The sequence below is a fragment of the Ovis canadensis genome, chromosome 5 (assembly GCF_042477335.2).
Source record: "Ovis canadensis isolate MfBH-ARS-UI-01 breed Bighorn chromosome 5, ARS-UI_OviCan_v2, whole genome shotgun sequence".
NCBI lineage: Eukaryota > Metazoa > Chordata > Mammalia > Artiodactyla > Bovidae > Ovis > Ovis canadensis.
The window spans coordinates 55,755,067-55,779,407 of record NC_091249.1 but is presented as its reverse complement, the minus strand read 5'-3'; the positions used below and the strand labels follow the sequence as shown (position 1 = coordinate 55,779,407).

The 24,341-nt window shown below is 56.2% G+C and overlaps 1 protein-coding gene across 3 annotated transcripts; it reads left to right on the top strand.

Moving 5' to 3' along the window:
• The first annotated feature begins 451 nt into the window (after positions 1-451).
• Positions 452-23,309, top strand: MIER2 (MIER family member 2). 3 transcript variants are annotated; one of them, XM_069589671.1, is made up of 15 exons: positions 452-530; positions 8,371-8,461; positions 9,037-9,179; positions 11,216-11,341; positions 11,708-11,831; positions 12,277-12,368; positions 12,624-12,693; positions 18,585-18,736; positions 18,963-19,044; positions 19,113-19,207; positions 20,328-20,452; positions 20,531-20,664; positions 21,586-22,006; positions 22,179-22,211; positions 22,394-23,309. In XM_069589671.1, the coding sequence occupies exons 1-14, from the start codon at positions 522-524 to the stop codon at positions 22,180-22,182; spliced, it is 1,668 nt and encodes a 555-aa protein (XP_069445772.1). In that variant the 5' UTR covers positions 452-521; the 3' UTR covers positions 22,183-22,211; positions 22,394-23,309. The 3 variants fall into 3 exon arrangements, with proteins under 3 accessions (XP_069445772.1, XP_069445771.1, XP_069445773.1); XM_069589670.1 differs by lacking the exon at positions 22,179-22,211; XM_069589672.1 differs by lacking the exons at positions 452-530; positions 22,179-22,211 and adding an exon at positions 783-1,341.
• The last annotated feature ends 1,032 nt before the right edge of the window (positions 23,310-24,341 follow it).

Genomic DNA, 24,341 nt, shown 5'->3' with positions numbered 1-24,341 from the left:
GTTTCCTCGATTAGATACAACTCATGACGACAACAGGTCCAGAGCCAGCGGAAGGGCTGGGCTCCACCTCCCCTGCTGACAGTGGGCACTCGGGTTCCAAGCCCCCAGTGAGATCCGTCGTCACTGGTGCAAACGTGCGGAAAGTTCTAGAACCACACTGCCCAGACTTAAGTCCTTTTAAGGAGGGGGGTCGTCTCTCCGGGGCTCGGGGTCCTCAGCTGTAACACTTGGGGGGGCACCATGGCTTGGAAGGAGGACTGGGGACCCGCGCTTAAGCTCTGGTTATCAGGAATCGGCACTTCCATCCAGGGTGCCACCACATTCCAAGCCGAGGCCAAGGTCCGTGGAAACCCGCGCATCCCATATCGCGCACCTACTACGCGCCTGCTCGCGCCCCGCCCCGGCCCCGCCCCCGACCCCGCCCCGGCGCCCCCCGCCCGCCCCGGCTCTTCAGCCAATGAGCGCGTGGCCCCGCATCCGGGGATCCCGGCGCGGCCGCCGCCTCCCGCGCACACACTGCCATGGCGGAGGTGAGTGAGCGGGCCGGGGGAGCCGGCCCCCGCCCCGGCCCGCGCCCCCGCCTCCTGGCCGGGCCGCGTAGGGGCCCCGGGCGCCGAGGCCCCGGGCCGGGGCTCGGAGCCGGGCCGCAGTACGGCTCCCGTCGGAGCCCGAGGGGCGCGGGGCTCCACCGGCAGTCGCCCCTGGCCCCGGTCCCCCCCTCCCGGGTGCCACATCGCGGGCGGCAGTGCGCATGTGCGGCGCGGGGGTCGGGGGCGCGGGGTGGAGCGGGGGTGGCGGGGGCGGGGAGGGGGCGCGCGCCCGCAGTTTCCCGCCTCCCGCCCCCCGCCCCCGGCGCCCGCCCCGCGTCTGCCAACTTCGCGGACCGCGCTTTCCCACCGGACCCTGCCTCACCGGACCCCCGCCCGCTGACCCCACCAGCGGCGCTGAAGCCCCTCCCCGTGGCGCTCTCCCTGCAGAGTCGTGCCCCATCCGGCCCACAGCCCCCTGACCCTATCCACCCCCGATTCCGCGGCTCTCGCCGTGCAGAGTAGTGCCCGTTCCGGCCCCCTGACCCTACCCAGCCCCCACCCCCCGGCGCTGACCTCGCGGAATCTTGCTCCCTCTGACCCTACCCACTCCCCACCCCCCGGCGCTGGTCCCGCGGAGTCGCGCTCCTGCCGGATCCCGGGACCCCGGGCAGGACTCGAGCTCCCACCTGGGGTCAGCCCGGCCCGGAGGGCTGCTTTTTCCCGCGGCTTGAAGTTGCTTCGCGGAGCCTTCTCTCTCTGTCCGCAAAGCGGGCCCAAGACCCCGAATCCTTGGGGCCGGACCGATGTTGGAGTTGAGTGTTTTGGATTTGAAGATCTGTGGGATTCCGGGCTGTGATGCTTGAGCAAACTCAGCTGGGATTGTCGAGATCCAGACACCCGGTAGCTTCGTGGCGGGTCGAACCAGAGATGAAAAACTTTCACTTTGAGGGCTTTTTGGAATGTTGGATAAAGCAGTGCGAACCTGCTTTCACCTTTTAGGGCTCTAGGGAGAATGAAATGAATAACGCATCTGCTAGGGACTCAGCAGACGTGACTTAGCGCAGACGGTCAGTGTGGGGACTCTAGGCAGGTCCCTGGACTCAGCAAGTGATTTTCACGCAGTGGGTGAGGCTGCCCAGGCCCAGAGAGGAGCAGACACCCGCCCGGGTCCTGGGATGCTTGGCCTGATCGGGGAGCCACGTTGGGCTGTATGTCTTGGCGCTGAGTGGGTGGGTGTTGTGGAGGTGGAACTGGCCATTCTCTCCCACTAGTGACTTTCGCAGGGGCAGCAGGAGGCCCTGCGTTTGTGCCAAAGAGGGTGTGGGCATACCAGTGCAAGGCCAGACCTCCCCAGCCCATTCCTGTCTTATATGCTGGTGGCTGGACCCAAAGGGCCCTTCCAGAGTAGTTCTCTTTCCTTAGAGGGCATTTGGGGAGACAAGCCTCCTGGGCAGTGGCTGTACTTGTGCGATGGAGGTAGAAGCCAGGTCTCCTGACTTCCAGCAGGGGCGTGGCTGTCCATGTATGTGTCTGCCTCAGGGGCCAGCAGTCTTGGCCAGGCAGGTAGCCCTGTGTGACAGGTGGGTGGGACAAACTCCCCAACCAACCTGCCCTGAGTGGTGCCTGGTTTGGCTGTTGACTCTGCCCTGTCAGGGCTGCCAGGTGTCCAGTTTGGGGTGAATTGGAGCTGGTTTCTTAAAAAGAAAGCCAACTCAGTGGGAGGCCCTGAGGGCCTGGCAGTGAGGGACCGCAGGTATGCAAATGTCAGTGGTGGTGAGCACGGCTGGCCTTTGCCTGGGAGGCTGCCCCTGTCTCTGGAGCCTTTCACGCTGGGCTGCCTTGGGCCGGTCTCTGAGCTGGGATCCCATAAGATCTTGGCTCCATGCTTGCACAGAGAGGCTGAGCCTTGTGCAGTTCTTGTCTTGAGCCAATACAAATAGTGATTCCTGACCAAGCAGTGAGTGCTGATTTTTCTCATCACCAAGGTAGCCATCAGCACCCTGAGAAAAGGTGGGGTGCTTCTTACTGTTTTGCTTGTGGATCCCAACTTAATCTTTAAAAAGCTGAGTCCACTGTCCGTATCTTGTGCTTAAGAGACAGCTTTTTGTTGTCCTTAGGGTAGAGTGCGTCTTTTCCCTGTGATCTTCAGCCCAGTGGCCTTGTTCTCTGGACCCCCCGCACCTTTTCCACCCTGGTTCCTATCTCCCTGTGGCATCTGCACCTGCAGGGGCCTCACTGTGCGGTGGAGTCTGCTGCCCTACTGGCTGCCGTGGCGACAGCCACGCAGCCTCCTTCACCCCTGGCGCGGGGCCTCCACCCTGTTTTCTCCCCTCAGTACCCCGCACATCTGCTGTTGGCCAGTGTCCCCAGCTGGGTGGGTGACTTGCCGAGACTGGCGGGCAGAACCTGTTTGCTGATTGCTGCGCCCCAGCCCAGAGCAGGTGCGGCATGGGCTGTCAGTCAGCAGAGAGGTGCTGGGCGGCCCAGTGGGACCACGTATCTGCCAGGGGCCAGGGGTTTTGGTTAACTGCTGCTGTGTGATGAGCCACCTCTGCAGTCAGCTTCTCAAAGCAGCCAGTGCTACTTAACCACCTGTCCCAGCCTGGAGGTCTGGCTGGTCCCGCCCGTGGTTGTGGCTGGTTGGTGGCTGGGCTGAGCCGCCCACATGTGGCTGCAACACTGGCGTGGCCTGGCCTCGTGGCTTGTGCTTCCTCGCAGCATGGCGGCTGGTGGAAGTCACACTGCCTTTCACAGCCTAGACTTGGGGGTCATGTGGATCCCTCCCACCAGAGTCCCAGGCCTGGCCATTGCACAGGGAGGGGGTGTAGGACCCCCCTCTGGAAGGAAGGCATGTGGGTGTCCCATGCTTGGAGGAAGAGCCTGTGGGTGGGGTGCCTTGTTCGCCAAGTGGAGGATGGACCCCAATGTCTCTGTGGGTGAGCTGGACCCAGACACTACTCTGACCCTTCCAGCTGTGCCTCTGTCCTGTCTGAGCCCCTACCCTGTCTGAGCCTCCACCGAAGGCAGGGCAGGGCCCCTCCTCCCTCTTGACTGAGCCCCCTCCCTCCCATCTGGGCCCCAGGCCAAGGCAGGGCAAGGCAGCTCCCCACCCTGGGCTTGTTCTTCGTCCCCACAGTGCTGTCTTTCCTTTTTTCTAACCCTGATTCTCCTCCCTTTTTTTCTTTATAAAAATTTTTAACTTGGAATGCCCTTAGCCAGCTCCTCATCTGTTTCCTTCTCCCACCTTTGCAAAACGGGGGCCATGGGCTCCAGAGTGGTCTGAATGGGGTGGGGAGAGGGTAAGATGGACAGGACGCGGGGAGCCCACTGCTGTGCATGGGCCTGGCTTGAAAGTCGGTGTTGGGGCAACCGTGCTGCTCTCAGAGCTGCCTGAGGTGAGCCTGGGGATCTAGGCTTGGGGGGAGGCTGAGCAGACCCAGCCTTCCCCCTGTCCTCTGTCTCTTGTTCCCCCTGCTGCTGTCCTGGCTCCCCTGCCAGCACCCTTGGGCAGACCCCAAGGTGGAGGGGGTGCTGGGCTGAGCCCTTCTCCGACTGTCTGCTGCTGTCCTCATGCTCGGGCCTTGCCCAGAAGGAACATCTCTGGGCTGGCACCTGCAGGTGGCCTGTGGCCTGCAGGCTGCTGGCCCCTTCCTGGAGAGGGGCGAGGGTGCCACTCCGGTGCTGTGTCCAGGCTGCTCCCTCGCTCCCTGTGTAGTTACCGCCTGTCCCAGGTTAAGGGGCTAACCTTCTTAAAGTGGCCTGTGTGTGGGGACTCCCTCTTAGAACTTGGGGTGCTCCTGGCAGAGCACTTGGGGTGCCCCTGGGCACCTCCTTCTCTTAGAACTTGGGGTACTCCCACTGAACACTTGGGGTGCCCTGTATACTTCCTCATAGAACTTGGTATGCTCCTGAAAGAGCGCTTGGGGTATTCCCCCTGTACACTTCCTCTAAGAACTTGGGGTGCTCTCGGCCAAGCTCTTGGGGCTCCCCTACACTTCCTCCCAAAGAACTGGCCGGTCTCCTGGCACGTTTCAGACTTCTCACCTTGGTGTTTCCAGGGCCCCGGCTTGCTCTGCCTCCTGGCTCTCTCTGGCTTTACTGACCATTTGTGTACTTTTGTTCACGCTCCCAAGAAGAGTGGCAGTTCTGTTAAGCGTTTCTGAGTTCCAGAGCTGGAGTTCCAAGGCAGCACTTGTAGTTGTACCATTTACATGCTGTGTGAGCTTTACTGAGTGACTTGACCTTTCAGAGTTTTAAGTCCCATATTTCTCTAATGAAGAAAATGATTACGCAACCTCTTGACTCAGGAAATCAGTATGGAAATTCTTACTTAACTTTTTTCTAAAATTTGAAGTTTAGTTTATTAACTATTCTAATCTTTTTTTTTTTGTAAACAACTTTACTGAGGTATATGTAGTTCGTTTACTTTACAGTTCACTCATTTTAATGTGTCCAATTCAGTGGTTCTTTGTATAGTCAGAGTTGTACAGGCATCACTAGTCAATTTTAGAACATTTTCACCAGCCCAGAAGAAACTGTGTACTCCTTAGTCTTTCTTCTCCCCCCCAGCCCCAGACAACCAGGAACCCACTCCCTGTGTCTGTGGATCAGCCTGTTCTGGACGTTTCCCGTCAGTGGAGTCACACCCTGTGTGTCCTTCTGTGTCTGCTTCTCTCCCTGAGCATCGTGTTCTCAGGGTCCGTCCACATAGTAGTGAGTGTCAGGGCTTCTCTCCTTTTTGGGGCTGAGTGATGTTCCACCTGATGTCTCTTTGGGTTCTTTCCTCCTTTGGCTATTGTGAGTCAGACTGCTGAGAACACTTGTGAACAGGTCTCAATGTGGATGAAGATTTCCGCTTTTCTTGGATGTTGTCAGGGAGGAGAGGCTTGACTTTTCCCTCTGCCCCCCCGGGTCCCGGCTGGGGCCGCATGGTTCAGGCTGACAAGGGCAGGTTCATAAGACAGAAACAAGCAGCTTGTTAGGCAGGTGGCGTGTGTCACGTGGGAGAACCCTGTGAGGAGTCCCCTGGAGGGTGTGGACAGCAGGATGGCCAGTGCAGAGGGAAGGCCTTGACTTTCGGAGGCGGTGCCTCCTGGGTAGAGGGGTGAAGGGCTGGTCGGTAGGCTGTGTGTGCTCCACCCTGGCGCTTTGCCACTGGCTTCCACGCTTGACACTCTGCGCCAGGGCGGTGTGTGGGGGTCCCCCCAACCCTTGGTGTGCTCCTTGTGCTGTCCACTGCAGGTCCCCTCCCAAGGGGCTGAGTCCCCATTCTTGGTGTCATGTATCCTGATCTCAGTGTGCTCACTGCCCTCCTGACATCGAGCCTTGTTTCCGTGTACCGAGCTGTGGGTGCAGCTCTTTGGAGACTTTGCTGGTTTAAAAATCTGGTTTCCTTTTTCTTGATGATCTGTAAGAATTCTGTACGTATTCTAGATGCAAGTCTGGTTTTAGAGCTGCATGATTTGCACATATCTTTTACTGGTCTGTGGGTCACCTTTGCACTTTCACGATGCTGCTGTTTGAAGCACACAGAGTTTTAATTTTGATAAAATACAGTTTATCTGTTTTTTTCTTTTGTTTACGTTTTTTGTGTCTTACCTAAGAAACTGTTGCCTGGTGAGAAAGACTCATTGCCTTGGTTTTTTCTAAGAGTTTGATAGTGTTAGCTCTTATATTCAAGGTCTTTGATCCATTTTGAGTGAGTTTTTGTGTGGTGTGGGAGAGGAGTTTAACTTTATTATTCTGTGTGTGGATAGCCAGGCACCCCAGCACAATTTGTTGAAAAACTGTTTATTACATATTGAATTTTTCTGTCACCCTTTAAAAAATTTGCTTTCCTATAATATGTGGTTTACTTCTGAATCCTCAGTTAATTTGGTCTGAATATCCTGCCTTATGTCAACGCCACACTGTATCCATTACTGTAGCTTTGCAGTACTTTTGAGGTCAGGAAACGTTCTTTCCCCTCAGGATTGTTCTGGCTGTTCAGGGTCCCTGAGTTTTCTTGTGATTTTGGGGACAGTTTCTGTGTGGAGCCAGTTGGGGTTCTCATAGGCCTATCATTGAACCTCTAGATGAGTTGAGGAACGTTGACATCTTGGCAGTTGTAAGTCTTGAGCGAGGAATATAGTGTTTTTCCATTTTATGTAGATATTTGGTTTCTTTCAACATTCTTTGCACTTTTCAGAGTGTTAGTTTTGAACTTCTCGTGCTCCTTTTAGCTCTAAGTATTTTATTCTTTCTGGTGCTGTTGTAAATGGAACTGTCTTCCTTGTTTTCTTTTTAGATTGTTTGTTGCTACTGCATAGGAGTAAAGTTTCTGTGGCTTGTCTTATGTCCTGCAGCCTGCTGGACTCATTTACTGGTTCCAGTTTCTTCAGTGGATTCTTTGCGTATCTTCTGTGTCCCAGGTCATGACGTGGTTTTGCAGCTTGGACTCCTTCCATTTCGCTTTCCTGCCTTCTGGAGCCTCCAGGACGGCATTTTGTAGGCAGTGCCCTAGTCTTGGGGAGGTAGCAGTTGCTGGGGCTGGGTGGAAGCTCCCCCACAGACCTCGTGCATTCAGCGTTGCCTCATGACAGGGTGTCGGCCTCGGTCAGGTGCTGTGTCTGTGTGTCTGCTGAGATGATGCCGTCGGGGTGTGTCTGGTCTGTGCTGTGGCCGGTTGTCGTGTTGGGTGTCACCTGTGTGCTGCGTCGTGTGCTGAGCCACTCCTTGTCACTGTGTGGTGGTCTTTGCATGTTGCTGAATTCAATTTGCTCGTGTTTTGTTGGGGGAATACTGTGGTTCTGTTTATAAAAGTTATTGGTTTAGTTTTCTTGTTCTCAGTAAGCTTTTGAACATCATGATAATGGTAGCTGTTGTACTTTTTTTACGTAGTTCTAAAAATTTGAGGTATAATTTATGTCCTTCATAATATCCCCAACTAAAGTATTGAATTCGGTGGTTTTTAGTATGTTCACAAAGTTTTGAAACCTTCACCCTTACCTGGAGCATTCCATCACTCCAATAGAAGCCCACCTCCATCAATAGTTACTCCTTCCCCAGCCCCTGACCACCAGGAACCCACTCTGCATCTGTGGATCGGACTGTTCTGGACGTTTGTCATTAGTGGAATCACATCCTGTGTGTCCTTCTGTGTCTCCTTCTTCCCTGAGCATCTTGTGCTCAGGATCTGTCCACGTGGTAGCAAGTGTCAGGGTTTCTCTCCTTTTCATCGTAGGATGGACCATGTCTTCTTTATTCATTCACCGTTGATGGGCATTAGGGTTTTTACACCTTTGGGCTGTTGTGAGTCACACTTCTGTGAGCACATGTGTATACCTTCTAGTATGAACATATGTTTTTGGCTCTTTGGGGTGTGTACCTAGGAGTAGAGTTGATTGCTGGGTCATTTGGTAACTGTTTATGTTTGGAGGAATTTCCAGATTTCTCCATGGTGAACATGACATTTCGAAGGCTGGGCCCTTTTCGTGGCTGTGGTGTCAGCACCTGGCTGCAGGTGTTGGCTGGGCTGTATGTGGGCCTGGCTCACCTGACACTGTGTCCTGGCCATGATCAACTGCTGGTGGCTGGCTGATCCAGTCCCCTCATGCTGCCCACAGGTGCTATTCCCACCTGGAGGAGGGTCCAAACTCTGCGGTGGCAGCCCTATGCCCTCTGAGCATCTCTGCCTGGGCACTTGGACTCCAACTGTGACTGAAAGTCTGGCCCACTGTGCCCCCACCCCCAGCCAGTGGAGGTCGCTCCTGTGGCCCTGATATACCCTGGGGGTCAGCTCTGATCATGGCCAGGCCATCTGGCCGCCCACGGGCCCTAACCCTGCTCCTCTCCTCCACAGGCCTCCTCACTGGAGAGGCAGAGCCCTGGTGCGGCCTCCTGCCTGCCTCACAGTCTGTGCCCTGGGGAGCCCAACTTGCAGACCACAGCAGGTACCTTACCCCCCACCCCTCCCTGGGTTGCCAGGGCCTCGGTGGGGGTAAGGGCAAGCCAGCTGGTGGTCAGGACCTCCCTCTTGGCCAGGTCTGCCCCCAAGTTGGGGGCGGGCGCTGCAGGAGGGAGGGTGCTGGGTGGGTACTGTCTAGGGTCCCTGTGCCTCCCCAAACTGGCCACCGGCCCCTCCTGTCCGGCTTCTGGAGGCTCCAGCCCCTCATGTTACTCTTGGGACCCACATGGAGACCTTCACTATTCCCTGGTGGGGTTGAGTGAGACCTAGCTGTGTCCTTTCCTGTTTCTTTACAAGTCACTGTACTGAGGAGCAGCATGGAGATATAGCATTGAGCACATCCTGGGTCTTTGGGGAAGGCTCCAGATCTGGTCAAGTCCCCCAGCTACTGGGCTGGGACCAGAAGAGGGTGGGGCATTTGTTGGGCGGCTGTGTGGACATACACGTATGTGCATACACCCACGCAGCCCCAGGGCCCCTGGGCTTCTCTGCCCCATGGTCTCAGCCGTAGCGCGAGGTTTGGGACAGGGGCAGAGCTCACCAGGCTGCTGTCTGCCACAGTGGTGTCCATGGGCTCTGCGGACCATCAGTTCCACCTGGCGGAGATCCTGTCGCAGAACTACGGCGTCCGGGAGGAACACGAGGGTGCAGCGCAAGGCCCAGAGAAGCCGGAGGAGGAGCTGGAGAAGGACTTCGTCTCCCAGGTACCCAGCAATGCCGGCAGGGCATCAGTGGCCTTGCAGCTGCTCCATGTGTCCGCTCGGTCTCCGAGCCCACCTGGCTCTGTCAGCAGAGGCCCGGCTACACCAGCTGGTCCTGCCTTCGTAGGGTGCTGGGCTCCAGACCAGCCAGCCTGGAGAGTGAGCCCACTGTTCTCCAGCTTTTTGACTCCAGGTCCCCCTTTTGTGTTCTTAACAATTATCGATGATCTCAAGGAGCTTTGTTTATGTAGGTGATGCAGCAAACCCATTGTAAGTAGAAGTAACACATTTTTGATAAAATATAACTGTTTTCCAAGCCAAAAAAAAAAAAAGGGGGAAAGAATAAAATAGTTTTACACATCTGTAAGTCTCTGTGAAATGCTGTCTTTAGGCAGATGTCAATCTGTTGTGGTCTGTCTCTTAGGTTAGAGAGTGAGTCTTGCCTCTTACACATCTGTTCATGGAAAAGGCAGGAGTATTTACCAGTCTGTTGACATAGTTGTGGATGCTCTCTGATGCTGCAGCAGAGTGCGGCAGGTGGCAGCCTCATGGGTTGGACCCCGTGGCCATATCCGATGACCTCTGTCCTTGCTTTAGGGTCCACTGGTCTTGACCTCGGAGTGGTTCTGACCCCAGGGTGGCCCTGACCCTGGCAGCCCTGACCCCAGAGTGGCCCTGACTCATGTGTGATCTCATCACCTTCTGTGTGGATGAGATGCTGGCTGGGTGCTGGTTCCATGATGTGTAAGTCCTGTGCGTGTGCACAGAGCCCGCTGTGTAAAATCTAGAGAGCACACGTCTGTCAGTCGCACAGAATGGGATGCTTTAAACCGCAGGTTTATATTTGTGCTGTTTGGGGCCTGGAAGCCCCAGACCAGGGCTGGCCTGGCATGTCCACAGGGTGCTGCTCAGCTGCAGATGCGGCTTCTTGTGCAGCCTCTCCAGGGTGAGAGCAAGCTCTCTGATCTCTTCTTGTGAGAACACTGGCCTCCTGGGTCAGGGCCCTGTCCTGTAGCCTTAATTAATTAATTTTTGGCTATGTTGGGTCTTTGTTGCTGTGCATGGGCTTTCTCTAGTTGCAGCAAGCGGGGGCTACTCTCTAGTTGAGGTGTGTGGACTTCTCCAGTCATAATGGGGCTTCATCATGTCAGCTTGGAGGTGGGGCACATAGACCTCAGTTTGTTAAATGTCAACACTGACCTCACTAAATGTCTTTCAAGTACTAGGACCAAAGAGTAGTCATTGGACATTTATTTATTTTTGTTTCTATGTTTTTTTTTTTAAATTTTTTTTCACTTAAAAAAATTATTTTTATTTTGGACGTTTGTTTAGCTTGGTGCCGTGTGTCACTTAGTACTAATTTGGTCTTAAAACCAAAACATGTCTTCTGTTCAAAAAGGAGAGAACAGTTTTAAAGAGTTCAACTTGAATTCAAAACTTCTCAAAAGTAACTGAAAAAAAAGGTCAGCTATTCTTTAGCTGAATACCTTATCTAATTTCCTTCAGGGGAGCTCCCTGGTGGTCGGGTGGTCAGGACTGTGTGTTCTCACTGGAACACAGGGTTGAGTCCCTGATTGGGGAAGTGAGATTTGCAAGGCACATGGTGCAGCCAAAAACATCTTTTTCTTCAGATACAATTTTCATTTACTGATTAAGGAAAAGAAAGAATGTATAATAATATCCAAAGCAAAACCTGAAATGCCTGCCTTTTATATTCCCTTTCCAGCCTTACAGTGGGCATTGGGGTTTATTATTTTCATGCTGTCTGATCCAAGTTTCCCAAAATTGGGATATTCTGTTCGAAAGCGTTTATGCCAAGGTTTACTCTGGCGACAAGAGGTCGGTGGTCTCTCGAAGGAGCTGCTCCCTTGGCCCAGGACTGGGATGCCCTCTGGGGGGCTGAAAGGAGTCAGTAGACGAGGGCTGGACTTGGGGTCTGGCTGGAGTGAAACACTGGGACTGGTCGTGGGGCTGATGGGCTCAAGGGCAGGGGGCAGAGCCCCCAGTGCAGTGCCCCTGACATAGCCCTGCCCCCACAGAGCAGTGACATGCCTCTTGACGAGCTGTTAGCCTTGTACGGCTACGAGACCTCAGAGCCCATCTCGGAGCGGGAGAGCGAGGGCAGTGATACCGCAGCCCACCTGCCCGACATGACCCTGGACAAGGTGAGGGGAGGCTTCTGGGCTGGGCAGGAGGGCCCTGGACACGTAGGGGTGTGGTCAGGAAGTGCGGGCTGCCCACCCAGGGTCTGTGTGGCCAAGGGGAGGGCCCTGGGAGGGAGAGACACCGGGTCCTGAGCAGGTCTTGGTGGGGTCAGAGGGGAGGGGTTCTGACTGTCCTAGGTCTCAGGCAGAGGCACATCCCCTCCCTTGCTGGCAGCCCCTGGGGATTGGGGAGAGCAGTCCCTCGGAGGTCCTAGGTGCTCCTGCAGGGAGGCTCATCCACACTGGCACCACCACACTATTATCATTAGTGTTATTTGAGATCGTAAAAACAAAGTACAAAAATGTTCTTTACTTTCTTGTTAAAAGGACCAAATAGCGAAGGATTTGCTTTCAGGGGAAGAAGAGGAAGAAACACAGTCCTCGGCCGATGACCTCACCCCATCTGTGACCTCTCACGAGGCTTCTGACCTTTTCCCTAGTCAGAGTGGATGTAGGTGACCCCTGCTTCTGCCCCTGAGCTTCTGGGGACTCAGACCTCGGGGTCCCTGGGGTGCATGCTCTTCCTGGAGCCCCCCTGGGCACCATCCCTGTGCGGAGGTTGGAGACCTGGGTTTATGCGAGGGGGGAGCGTGTTGGTTCTTGTGGCTGAATGTCTGTTAAGTCCAGGGGATCTCGGGCTGTGACCTGGCCAGTGGTGCACTGCAGCAGGAGGTGTTGAGTTTCCTGTCCCCAGTGGGTTTACAGCCACAGCAGAGCCCCTTGTGGACCCTGCTTCTCTGCCCTCTCGCCTCATCCCCTGGCTGGGGCCTGGGTCCACTGCCTCTCAGGAGGGGCACACTTGTGGGGCAGGTGGCCGGAGAGCGGGGTGGGGGCCCGGGGTCTGCCAGGGTCTGTTGGCAGAGGGCACATGCCTCACTGCTCCTCTTTTTCCGAAGCCTGCTTCCTGGCTGACGCGGACAAGGAGCCTGGCTCCTCCAGCTCATCAGACGCTGAGGAGGACCCGCTTCCCGCCAACAAGTGTAAGAAGGTGAGCAGCTCTGACACTGGATTGGACTCGAGCATGAGTGCTGTGGCCCCGGTCCTGTCCGGGGGCTCCCCCACTGCCTCCACCCCACCACAGGACTGGCTATGCCGGACACACTGTTGCTCACATACCTGTACACTCCTAGGCTTGGCCTCAGAGCAGACAGGCAGATTCAGCCAGTGCTGGCTCTGGGCAGCGGCCTGCACCCCAATCAGCACCACTGTCCACCCTGACCCTCCTGGGCCTTTACCTTTGCAGGAAATCATGGTTGGGCCTCAGTTCCAAGCGGACCTCAGCAACCTGCACTCGAACCGGCATGGTGAGAAGAGTAAGTGGGCCTGGGAGCTGGGGGGCAGGGAGCAGGAGAAATGCCACCCAGTCCTCCAGGAAAGAATTTGGTGTCCAGCCAGAGCCGGTTCCCAGGTCCTCTGAGCAAGCCTGAGAGTCTTGGCCCAGCTCAGGTGCCCACCTAGGGCAGCCGGCCTGCAGGGTGCTCTGGGAGGTAGCTGCCCCTCCCTGCTGGCTGGCCATGGGCCCTGAAGTTACCTCGAGCCCCTGCCCAGGGCTGCTGCACTTGTTCTCTTGCGTGTGTGGGCTCTCCTCATGTTGCCCACAGGTCAGTCCCTCATCTCATCTGGGGCTCTTCCCGCACACCCACCAGAGACCTGTGTTTTACTGCTCTGCCCTGTTCCTGAGGGCACTCGCCATCTGACTTGATGTCTGTCTGTCGATCCCACTGGAATGTAGAGCTGGGCCTCCATTCTTTGAGGTAGAAAACATTGCTTCTGTGTGCAGGTGCTGAGGTTGGGACGTGAAGGCAGGTGCCTGTTGACTAGGATCTGTTTTTCTTTGCCCTGGGGCTCCTGCATGCCCTGGGCTGGCACTCTGAGCTCAGAGGCTTTTTTGAGACGATTTGGGAGCTGGGATTGGGGGATGGGATAGACGAGGGAGTCGGGGACCCTTTGTAAAGACGGGAATGCCTCCCAGGGCCCGAGTTTGGATGTGGGCTGGTGGGGTGTGCTTGCTCCTTATAGGCAGTTTGGGTGAAGGATGGGAGACAGGAGGCCGCAGCTGAGCTGGGTCCCAGGGTGTGCATGGCATCTCCCCAGAGGAGGCCGCGAGCTGAGCCTGTGCTCTCGCATAGGTCTGCCCTTGATCCCTAGGCTGGGAGCTGGCCTCTCCCTGCAGGGACCCCTCCACACAGTGTGTGCACTGTGGGCTCTGCGGCAACAGGTCGCCTGTGTGCACACCTATGTTGACTCCTCCTCTAGCCAGGTGTTCTGGTGGTTTGTGGTGTGGCCGTCTTGGTTGGACACTCAGGCTCATTCCTGGGTTATCGTCCGTGGGCATCGTGGGCCCTGCCAGCTGTACAGGAGTTCCAGTTGTTCTGCGTCCTCCTCAGCCTGGTGGTCTGTCTTGGTGGGTATGGAGAGGGCCCTGCTGTGGCTTTAAGTGCTTTTCCTCCCACTTGGTGTCTCCTGCAGGTGCCTGCCCAGGCCTTTCCCCTTTGAATGGAGTGCCTCCCTCTCCTGCTTTTGCACTGTCCTGGGTGTGTCTGTGGCTGGCTGTGTGCACTGCAGGCGTGTTCCCCCATCAGTGGGGTCTGATTTCAGTGAAGTCTAGCTTGTCTTTATTTTAGCCACAATTCGCTTCTGTGCTAAGGAGTCTGCAGACCCCCTCTACTTTGGCGTCTGTGATCTAACTTAATTTTAATGTGTGGGTTGGAGGTTATGGTCAGGGTTGACTGCGCCCCCCTACCCCCGGCAAGTCCTGCACGTGGACATGTCCGTCGTTCCTCCACTGAATTACAGGGGTGACCCTATCAGAGATCAGTGTTGGCAAGGTCCCTCTGCTTTGGGGGTTTCTCGTGTTTTCTTTTTTCTGACCTGGGATCCTGACCACTCTGTTTTAATTGTTGCAGCTCTGAAGTAAGTCTGAGATACTGTGAAACCTCCAACGTTGTAACTTTTGTCTGACCACTCTGTCTTAATTGTTGCAGCTCTGAAGTAAGTCTGAGATGCTCCGAAACCTCCAATTTTGTAACTTGTTTGTGCATGCACAGAAGTTTTCAGATTAGCTTGTCCTTTGGCCTAGAAGTGCCTGCTGGGATTGATTAGGGTTGCATTGGCTCTTAAGGTTAATTTGGGGAGGAGCAACATGTTAACGGTATTGACACTTCGAGTTTGTGAGTGTGGCTGACCTTTCTGTTTAGGTATTCTTTAATTTCATCAGTTTCAGAGTTTTAAGGGTAGCAGTCTTGTGATTCTTGCTGGCAGAAATGTAGTTTGGATTCTTTTAGCTTGAACTTGTACACAGCGACTAGGCTAAATTAGCTTACTAATTTTAATGCCTTGTAGATTCTTTTGCATTTTTAAATGTAACCAGTCATATCATTTGTGTATGATAACCTTTTTTCTTTGTGATCTTTGTACGTTTTCTTTTTCTTGCCTCACTTCACTGACTCCAGAACATAAGTAAAAAGAAGTGGTGACTGAGGACATCTGTGTCTTGTTCCCAGACTCGGGGAGGTGTTCTGTTATTCCCCACTTGGTGTAACCATAGAATTACTTTTATTAGGTTTCTTTCTGATTTTAGTAGCAGGCAATTTTTTGCTGTGATTTTGTCAGATACTTTTTCTGCCTCTACATCTGTGGTTATTATTATTATTTTTTCTGTCGATGTAGTGAATTGGTAGATTTTCAGACATAAAACCAGCCTTGGATTCTGGAGTAAACTGTACCAAGTCACGAAATACTGTCTTTTATGATGATACATGTGTGTACAGTCGATCCTTTTTGTTTGTGGATTCTGTGTTTGTGCATTTATCCCATGGCTAAAGTCAACGTGTGGGCCCAGAATGAACACCTGTAGTGCTTTCAGGGTCATTTTTGGGTACGCACGTGTGCAGAGGGTAGAAACATCGAGTTGTCTGGAGCACATGTTCCTGGGAAGGTTGACCTAGGGAAGCTTCCTTCTCTGTTCAGCTCTCAGCTGTCATCAGAAGCCTCATGCGCGTCCACTGAACCCTATGGTTTTCGTGTTTTGCTGTTTAAAGCGGCCCCAGGTGTGGTGCTGGCTGCCCTCTGGGATCTTGAGCACATGAGGGCTGAGGCGTGCCTGTCAGAGAAAATACGTGTGAGGTGAGCTTTGTCCAGGTATGAGCTCTTGCTGTGAACTCGGTGTTAGTGAGCCCGCAACATGTATGAAATGAGATGTCTTTAAACAGAAGCTCACATGAACAGCTTGAGCTGTGTACATGAGCTGAGCTTGTGCTTTGACCACAGGCGTGTGAGACCCTTGACAACTGCGGGACCCTGACCTGTCCTCCCTGGAGCCTTGGTCTGTGCTCCCTACACTGTGCTGGCCACCACTGAGCACTGCTGCCCCCGAGACAGGCTGGTGCGTGTCATCAGTCCCTTCCTTATACAGGGTTTTGCATGAGTGTCCGTGGAGACACTGGCTTGTCATTTCTGTTCATTTTGTCCTCGTGGGGCTCTGGTTTCAGGGTCATGTGTCTTTGGGAAATGGTTGGGAAGTGCCTTTTTCTAGTGCCTGGAGGAATCTGTGTAAGACAGTTTCTGCTGCTGCTTTAGATGTTGGAAGGGTTCTGTGGTGATGCTCTGTGGCCTCGGGGTTCAGTTTAGATTATTTTGTCTGTGGAAGAGTCTGAATGATTAATTCAGTTTATTTAAGTTGTATCAAGTTGATAAGTTATATTTCTGAGAAGTTTACCACTTTCACCTAAATTGTTCACTTTTCAGCAGAAAATTCATAATATCCTCTTATTCTTTTCTTAATGTGTATAGGACCTGTAGTAATGTCTCTTTTTTTGGTTCTGATACTGGTAATTTGCATTTTTTGTTTTGTATTCTCTCTTGATCAGACTGGAGTTTATATTTTATTGCCCTTCACAAGGGACAGCTAACTTTTGGTTTGTTGATGTCTCTCTGTCATCTGATTTCTGTGTAGCTGACTTTTATTTCCATCTTTACCTCCTTCCTTCTCTTTAGCTTCATCCTGTTCTCTGGTTTCCCTTGTGGTACCTTCTCTCTGACTCTGGTTGTTTAGAAGCATGAACGCTGCGGATTCTCTGGTTCCCCTCCTGTTGCTCATGTTGAGCTGGAGTTCTCTGAGGCCCAAGGCCCTGCTCTGTTTTCTGTCCTTTGGGGTCAGGGGGCTGGGCTCTGTGGCCGGTGTTGTGAATGTTCCTGTGGTGTCTGTCTGTCTGGTATTCGCACAGTACATTCCTTTCTGCCTTCTTATGCACAAAGTGTAGTTCTGTAAATGGAGTGTATTGGGATCTGATTTTTGTCAGTTCGCATGTTGAGTCCAGTCCTTACTTCCTGCAGCCCCTGCAAGTAGGGGGTCATGTCTGCCGTCGTGCTGTGTGTTTTCTGCCTCTTCCATCTATTCTTTGTTCGTTTATTTTGTCCTGTCTTTGATTCATCAGGTAATTTATTCTGTTGTTTTGTCCTCTTTGGACTCTGGTCTTAATGTCTGTGTCACTTTTCCAGTGGTTACCCTGGTTTGCTCTGCATAGATGTGCCCCCGTTCCCGTTTACTTCAGGGGCCTCAGACACTGTGACTCGTCCCACCTCTTCCCCAGCCTCGCTCGCACCAGCAGGTCGCAGCTGTGAGCATCCCTGCCCACAGCGCCCACATGCTGTGATCCATCCCTCCAGCCTCCGTGGCGGGGAGGTGGAGAACTTTCTCTTCAGTGCTCCTTGTGCTGTTCTGCTGTGGTTGAATTCTGCAAAGTATTAATTTCACTTTCATTTTTGAAGACTATTTTCCTGGGTGCAGAAGTCTAGGTTTTTAGGCTTTATCCTTTCAACACTTGACCAGCTTTACTCCACTATCTTTTTGTCTGTTTCCATTGAGGTTGTTTACTTCCCTTCTGCCTTCTCCTGTTTCTTGGGGTTCAGACTGTGGCGTGCTCTGAGCTCCTGGCTCTGTGGGTCAGAGTTGCCGTGGGCTTCCTGCCATCCTCTCTCCAGAGCTGGCCAGGGCCTTGTCCTTGTTATCTGTGACTCAGTTACACATGTCTCAGGTGCTTGTCCATCTCTCTTGCTTCTCAAACTGTGTTCTCTTAAAGCTTCAGTTTGATATATTTGAACAAACTTCTTTGTGATGTCACTGATCATGTCATCTGCTGCTGTTGAAGCTGCCTGGTGATTCATAACTCACACACTGTGTTTTCCAGCCCTCAGATGCTTGTGTGATTCTTCTGAATGGATTTCAGTTCTCTGCTGAAATTTCGCAGCTTTCTATTTGTTTTGTTCTTTTCTGCTGTCATCTTACCTCATGGATCATGGTTATTTTGAAATCCTATGTGTCAGCTCTGATGTCTCACTGTCCGTGGACTTATGTGTGGTTGCATGGTTCCTCTCACCCTGCTGTGACAGATCAACACACAGGCATGGTGGCAGGTGTCACTTTTTCTCTGGAGCAGCCTGCTCTCCCCTCTGGCTGACCACCCACCCCGGTCCAGCCTGGGACTCGGGTTGACTTTGGAGGTGGAGAGAAGTGGCTGCAGGTCCCTGGGCATCAACCCTGGAGTTGCTGGTCCCCCACAGGAGAGAGTCCAGCCTGTAGTGGGTTCCGTCTTCAGCCCCTGTGCTGGGTATTGGGCTTGTGTGTGTTGTTTAGTTTTCGGTCCCAGTGGCTCTTCCCTGGGTAGCTGAGAGGTGCTGGCACTGGGGTCTCCCTCTGCCTCTTCTCCACTGTGTGCTTTGCACAGCTAGGGGCTGCCAACTGGATGCAGACTGCAGCCTGAGGGGAAGTCTGGCTGGTGTGTGGTGCTGACTTGAGGGCTGTGGCGGCTGGGCGGCTCTGGCTTGAGTGAGGCTCTCACCCAGGTCTCACTGTACTTGAGTGTTCCTCCCTTGGTCCCGCCTTTCCCCTCCCTGGGCTTGCTCTGCAGCTGCCTTCTCAAAGGCTAGGGTCAGAAGTCCCCGTTCCAGCCCTTAGTTAGTTGCTACCTCCTCTGGGAAGCTGGCCCTGATTTCTGGCCACTCGGTCCCCACTGGTCTCTCCCTGCTCCCGCGTTGGTGCCCAGAGCCGGCCCTGAGGGGCACAGAGGTGGAGGCCCAGCCCAGGCCACCAATCAGGCCCTTGTCCTCTGGAGGGGCAAAGTTGGCCTGCCCTGCTGGGCTTCCTGGGAAGTGGTCAGTGGAGGTGACTTGCGTGCCCACATGTGACCTTGCCCCTTCTGCACAGTCTATGAGAATGAAGACCAGCTGCTCTGGGACCCCAACATCCTTCCCGAGAGGGAGGTGGAGGAGTTCCTGTACCGGGCAGTGAAGCGGAGGTGGCACGAGATGGCTGGGTCTCAGCTTCCGGAGGGAGAGGCCGTGAAGGACAGCGAGCAGGTGGGCTGCCTGTGGGGTGGAGGGACGGCCAGGCCAGAGGGGCGGGAGCCAACATGGTCCTGTGCTTGGGACGAAATCATTTGGAAACCGCTAGTGACAGGAAATGGTAGAGTGGACGCCCCCACCCCATCCATCTTCCTGTCCCTGTGGCAGTGTGGACCACCCCCCGCCCCCCGAGGTGAGCAGGCAGAGATCTCAGTGGCTGCCACCCCCCCCACCCCCCCAGGCACTGTATGAGCTGGTGAAGTGCAATTTCAATGCGGAGGAGGCCCTGCGGAGGCTGCGGTTCAACGTGAAGGTGATCCGAGGTGAGCGCTGGTCTGCCTGGGGGCCCCCTAACCCCTGCTCCGCTGCTGACTGCCCCACACCCCTGCAGACGGGTTGTGCGCCTGGAGTGAGGAGGAGCGCCGCAACTTCGAGCATGGCTTCCGTGTGCATGGCAAGAACTTCCACCTGATCCAGGCTAACAAGGTGAGTCCTGCCTGCTGCCTATGGCTCCCAGCCAGGGAGCTCCGCCTGCAGCAGGAGGTCAGGACGAACCCCCCCAAGCTCCTGGCGGCTCTAGCTTCCTCCTGCCTGCTCCCCCGGAAAGGCTCCAGTCTGGGGACGGATCCCTGCTCACTGCTGATTCCCCAACTCCAACCCTACCTACACTTCCTCTCAACTCCCTTGCCTGGGGACTAAGGGTTTCCACTTTCACTCTACCCAAGGACAAGGTTCTCCTGCCATGGCACCCACGGGGTGTGGCCAGAGTGGCTGCCAGGTCCCAGGTCCACGTGCCCTTCCCCACACCTGTGTCCTTCTCCTCCCCAAGCCCATGTCCTCTCATCCAGACCTGGGCCACTACTGGTCCCCCCATGTCCTGCTCAGGTGCTGCCTGCCTGTGGCTCCCTGACCTGTGGCACAGCCCCAGCCTTCCCCACACACAGCCCAGACATCTGCCTGGCTGGGTGCCTGTGGCTTGTCTGGGGTCCTGACTCTCGCTCTTGTTCTCACGTGACTCCTCCTCCAGCCCGTCAGCCCTGACAGTTACCTTGTTCCCCTAGGGCTGGCAGGCCTGGTCCTCCCACCCACCATGGGATGCTCACGGCTGGGGATTTAGCGTCTCCCCCACAGGGTTGGAGTAGGCGTGGGGCCCGTGTGGGGCTGTTGTGGGCAGGGATGGGCCCGAGACCAGGCCCAGCATGCCCGGGCCCACTGGTCTTCCCATGGGGGCTGCTGCTGCTGCTAAAGCCCCCACTGTGGGCCCACTCCCACCCCACCTCCCCCAAATGCCCCCCGCCCCCAGCTCCTCCCCCTGAGCACTTGGCTTAGGGTTCATAGTCTTCTTCCCACACAAGTCTCTAGTCAGCCATGATGCTGGCCTCCAGGAAGCCAGTCAGTCTTGCTTCTAGGGGTGGGGCGTGTCCTGTACCCCTTGTCCCACCCTCCTGGGCATGGGTGTCAGGTCCCACATTCTGGGTGCAGCAGTGGGTTCTCCCATCAGCAGCTGGGCCACCATCTGCGGCATCTGCTCTGGGATCTGCTCCTCCCTGCTGTCCGGGCAGTGGGGGAGGTAGGGCCGGGCTGAGTTGACTGGCACTCCCTGCAGGTGCGCACGCGGTCAGTGGGCGAGTGCGTGGAATACTATTATCTGTGGAAGAAGTCCGAGCGCTACGACTACTTCTCTCAGCAGACACGGCTAGGCCGCCGGAAGTACGGCCCGTCAGGAAACACGTGCGTGCCAGGCCCCCACGGGTGCTGGGAGGGCACTGGGCCTGAGGCAGCCACAGCCCTCACCCCCTCTCCCCGCAGGGATGCCGACCAGGACCTGGAGGGCAGTGACCCTGACGGCCCTGGCCGCCCCCGCTCATCGCCACCCCTGCCCCTGCCTGCTGCTGCCCACGGCCCGGGCCCTGAGCATGACCGCTTGGCTCAGATGCACGTGGGTGAGTAGGGGTCAGGCCCTGTCCTCGGGGCCCCTCCTCCCTGGTCTCCAACCTGGGCCACTGGACACTGAAGAGCAGGGGTCTGGGGCCCTTGTCCTTTCACTCTTATGGTCTCATAAGGCATCTCACACACGAGGCACCCTTGGGGTCTGGCTCCGCATGTGGGGGAGCCCCGTGTGGTCTGTGGCCCTGGGTGGGAGCCCAGGGGGGTGTTGTGCCCCCTCTGGCATCCAGGCCCAGGGCTGTGTGGGAGGTGTTGTGCCCCCTCTGGGGGGTGCCCCAGGGGGGTGTTGTGCCCCCTCTGGCATCCAGGCCCAGGGCTGTGTGGGAGGTGTTGTGCCCCCTCTGGGGGGTGCCCCAGGGGGGTGTTGTGCCCCCTCTGGCATCCAGGCCCAGGGCTGTGTGGGAGGTGTTGTGCCCCCTCTGGGGGGTACCCCAGGGGGGTGTTGTGCCCCCTCTGGCATCCAGGCCCAGGGCTGTGTGGGAGCAGGACGAGGCTCAGATGGTCAGTGCAGTTGTGAAGGGACCACGGGGGATAAGGACCCTGGTCTCTGGGTCTGCAGGGTTTCCGTTGTCCTGGCGCCAGAGTGCGGTCGGGTACCTGGCGTGCCCAGTGAGGCGTCTGCATTCCCCTCACCTTTGCTGAACCTGCTGTGTCCTGGCCCACCCTGAGGAACAGGGTCATGTCTTTCCCACAAGTCAGGCCCCTCGTGTCCTCATGTGTCTCACACGTTTGTGTGAGCGTTCTGTGAGGAGGGCCCTTGGCTTTGCTGGGCCCAGCAGGCTGGAGCCCACACAGGTTACCGCCTGAGGTGATCACGATCTCTGGGCCAGTGGACTATGGCTGCATTGCCCTTGACCTGACGGGGCTGGGCATGGGCACCATGGGGGCCTGGCCACAGCTGCGTTCTCCCCCCTCAGAGCCCCTGAGCATGGGCAGCAGCATGTCCCGGAGTCTTGGCGAGCCTGGGGAGGCCCTGGACGCACCCCCATCCTCGGAGCCAGGGCCTTGTTCGTTCCCGCCACTGGACGAGCCCTCAGCGCTGCCGTTGCCTCGGCGGCCCCCAGCCCTGGCTGAGCCGGCCTTCTTCCCGCCCGCCACGGCCGCTCCAGAGCCCGGTGCCAGCCCAAGGCTGGCTGTGGACTTGACCCTGCCTGAGGAGCTGCCGCTCGTCTCCAGCCACGAGGACACAGATGGAGAGCCTGAGGAGACCGTGGGCCCTCCGCAAGTGGCCTTGTCGGTGGCCGAGTTTGGACTCATCGGCATCGGGGATGTGAACCCCTTCCTGGCCTCCCACCCTGCATGCCCGGCCCCTGGGCTGCACTCGGAGCCCTTGTCACAGTGAGTGCGGTCCCCCAGAGCCCCCATCTGCTGTGCCCCCACCTCAGGCCACGCTGAGGCCGGCGGGAGGGGCTGCCCCAGGGCCCGAGGGAGGCGTGGCCCCCGAGCCGGCTGTTGGTTTCTTTAGCTTTATTCTCTACTTTAAATTTGGCTTATTTATCTTTCTGACTAGGTAATACATTCGTACGGTTCAAAATCCAAAAAGGTACACACGGGGCCAGTGCCAGGCTGCTCCTGGCCCTGCGAGCCGCCAGCCCTCCCCGGGCGCCAGGCCTTGCTGCCTTGGGAGGGGCTGTCGGCAGTGGGGGTGGGTCTCCGGGAGGTAGGGTGGGCCCGGTGCTTGGGGGCTGCACTGATGTCTCCCATCTCTCCCGCTCTCCCCTGCAGCTGTAATGTGATGACCTGTTGATCCCTGGCCACAGGCGGGCATGTAGCTGGACTGGACTTGGGGCCACTGCGAGGCCTGCCTGTCAGTCTTCCCGACCCCTCCTTTTTTTGCGGGCCGTGAGTGGCGTCTCTTCTGCTCAGAACTCTTCGAGGACCAGGGTGAGCAGGGCCCTCCCATGCCACACACCACGTGACCCAGGCTCCACGCCCACCCTGGGATTCATCAGGCGGCTGGGCCTGGAGGGCCGGCCTGTCCAGCAACAGAGACCCCGCCAGGGACGGGAGACAGGCCGGATGCCGCACCACCAGCAGCCTCCGCCGGGCACCCTCAGCACTCTGCTCACTCGTCTCTTGCGCCCGGCTGGACTATGGGCCGCCCCGGCCCAGGCTTGGGGCAGCTGCTACTCGGTGCCAAACCCCGTGGGGCGCAGAGCCATATACCTCGATGCTGGCCCTGCCCTGCTGTCCGCCCGTTCTCCACTTCAGGAAAAGCTGCACTTTACGCACCCCACCCCCACCCCCTGGGTCCTTGGCTGCCTCGGGTGTGGGTCTGAGGACATGGGACTCACACCCCTCCGCACCGAGGCCCTTTCCGAGCTGCACCGGGGGCCCGGCTCCAGCCATTTTCCCTGACCGAGGAGGTTGTGTTTTTGTTGAGGTCCCAGCGGGACCGCTGGGGTTCTGGACCTTCTCCTCTCCAGCCGCCTTGTTTTATTTATGTTTCTGTTTACAAATGGGAGTGGGGTCCTCTGGGGGCAGGGCAGCGCTCCCACCCCGTGTCACCAGGGGGGCTTTGGCTCGAGCCATCCACAGGGCTGGACTCGACCTTCCCTTGCCCCACCAAGGACCACACTGTGAAGTGACACTGCCTTGACCCCCTTGCTGTTTTATTTATTAAACTTGGTTTGAAGCCCTGTGGGTTCCTTGTGGTGGATCAGGCAGGTGGGTGGCAGGAGGTGCCAGTCATTTGGTGGACCTCATACTGGTCTGGCTCCAGGGACCTGGGGGCCTGGGGGTCGTGGGGAGCAAGCTCTTGGTCTCGATGATGGTGCAAGGGAGGCCGTCAGGTAAGTGGAGGCAATTCTGAGCTGGCACCTGGTGGGGATGGACCTGCCTGTGGGAGTGGGTGAGAGGTGGGGGTGCTGGGCGGCAGATGGGCTGGGAGACTGCAGATGGATGGGCTGGGCAGGGAGACTGCACCGGTTTCTCTTGGCTTTTGATGGTTGAGAGTCCTCACCCCTCCTTTGTTTCTCAAGCACTTACTTTTTTTAACTTGGTATAAGAGTTGGAAACGACTTTGTGACGGAACAACGGTAGCATTTCAGGTTGGCTTTTTCTTCTCACGGCATCCTTGATGTCCCATTTATTCCTGGTTTCTCTTGCTTGTTAGGAGGTTTGTCATTCTCACTTGTGTTTCCCAAACACAACATCTTTTTGTTTCCGACTGTGATCTTCTCTTTGTTTGGATGTGATGTGCCTGGTGTCTATCCTCTGTAGAGCTCCTAGGACCTGAGGGTCTGTGCATTTCAACACTGGTGGGGAGGTGGGGAGGTGGGGGGTGGGGATGGGGCTTCCTGGCTGGCGTGTCAGGCATTGTTGCTGCCCCTTCTGGGCTCTGGTTCTGGGTCCCCACTTACTTGGCAGAGCCCAGGTTGTCCTCAGACTGCGCATCGTCCTGTCCTCCTCGTGCTGCTTGCTCCCTGGCCCTCCTCCTGCTGCCGCTGGCCACTGCCTGGCCCACCTTTGACACACACATCGTATATTTCTTATTGGTTAATCCGTTTTTGGCTGTGCTGTGTCTTCATTGCTGCACGGGCTTTCTCTAGCACGTGGGCTTCAGTAGTGTGCCCTGCATTGGCAGGCAGATTCTTTACCACTGAGCCACCAGGGAAGCCCCTGCTTTAGGCATCTTGACGTTGAGCTGGCCCTGCCTGCCTGTCTGCAGGCC

Bases quoted from the DNA above. Each gene is read 5' to 3' on its own strand.
- MIER2 (XM_069589670.1), top strand. The intron at 12,694-18,584 runs GTAAGTGGGCCT...CCTTCTGCACAG, and splicing joins GAACCGGCATGGTGAGAAGA to TCTATGAGAATGAAGACCAG. The intron at 20,665-21,585 runs GTGAGTAGGGGT...CTCCCCCCTCAG, and splicing joins CTTGGCTCAGATGCACGTGG to AGCCCCTGAGCATGGGCAGC.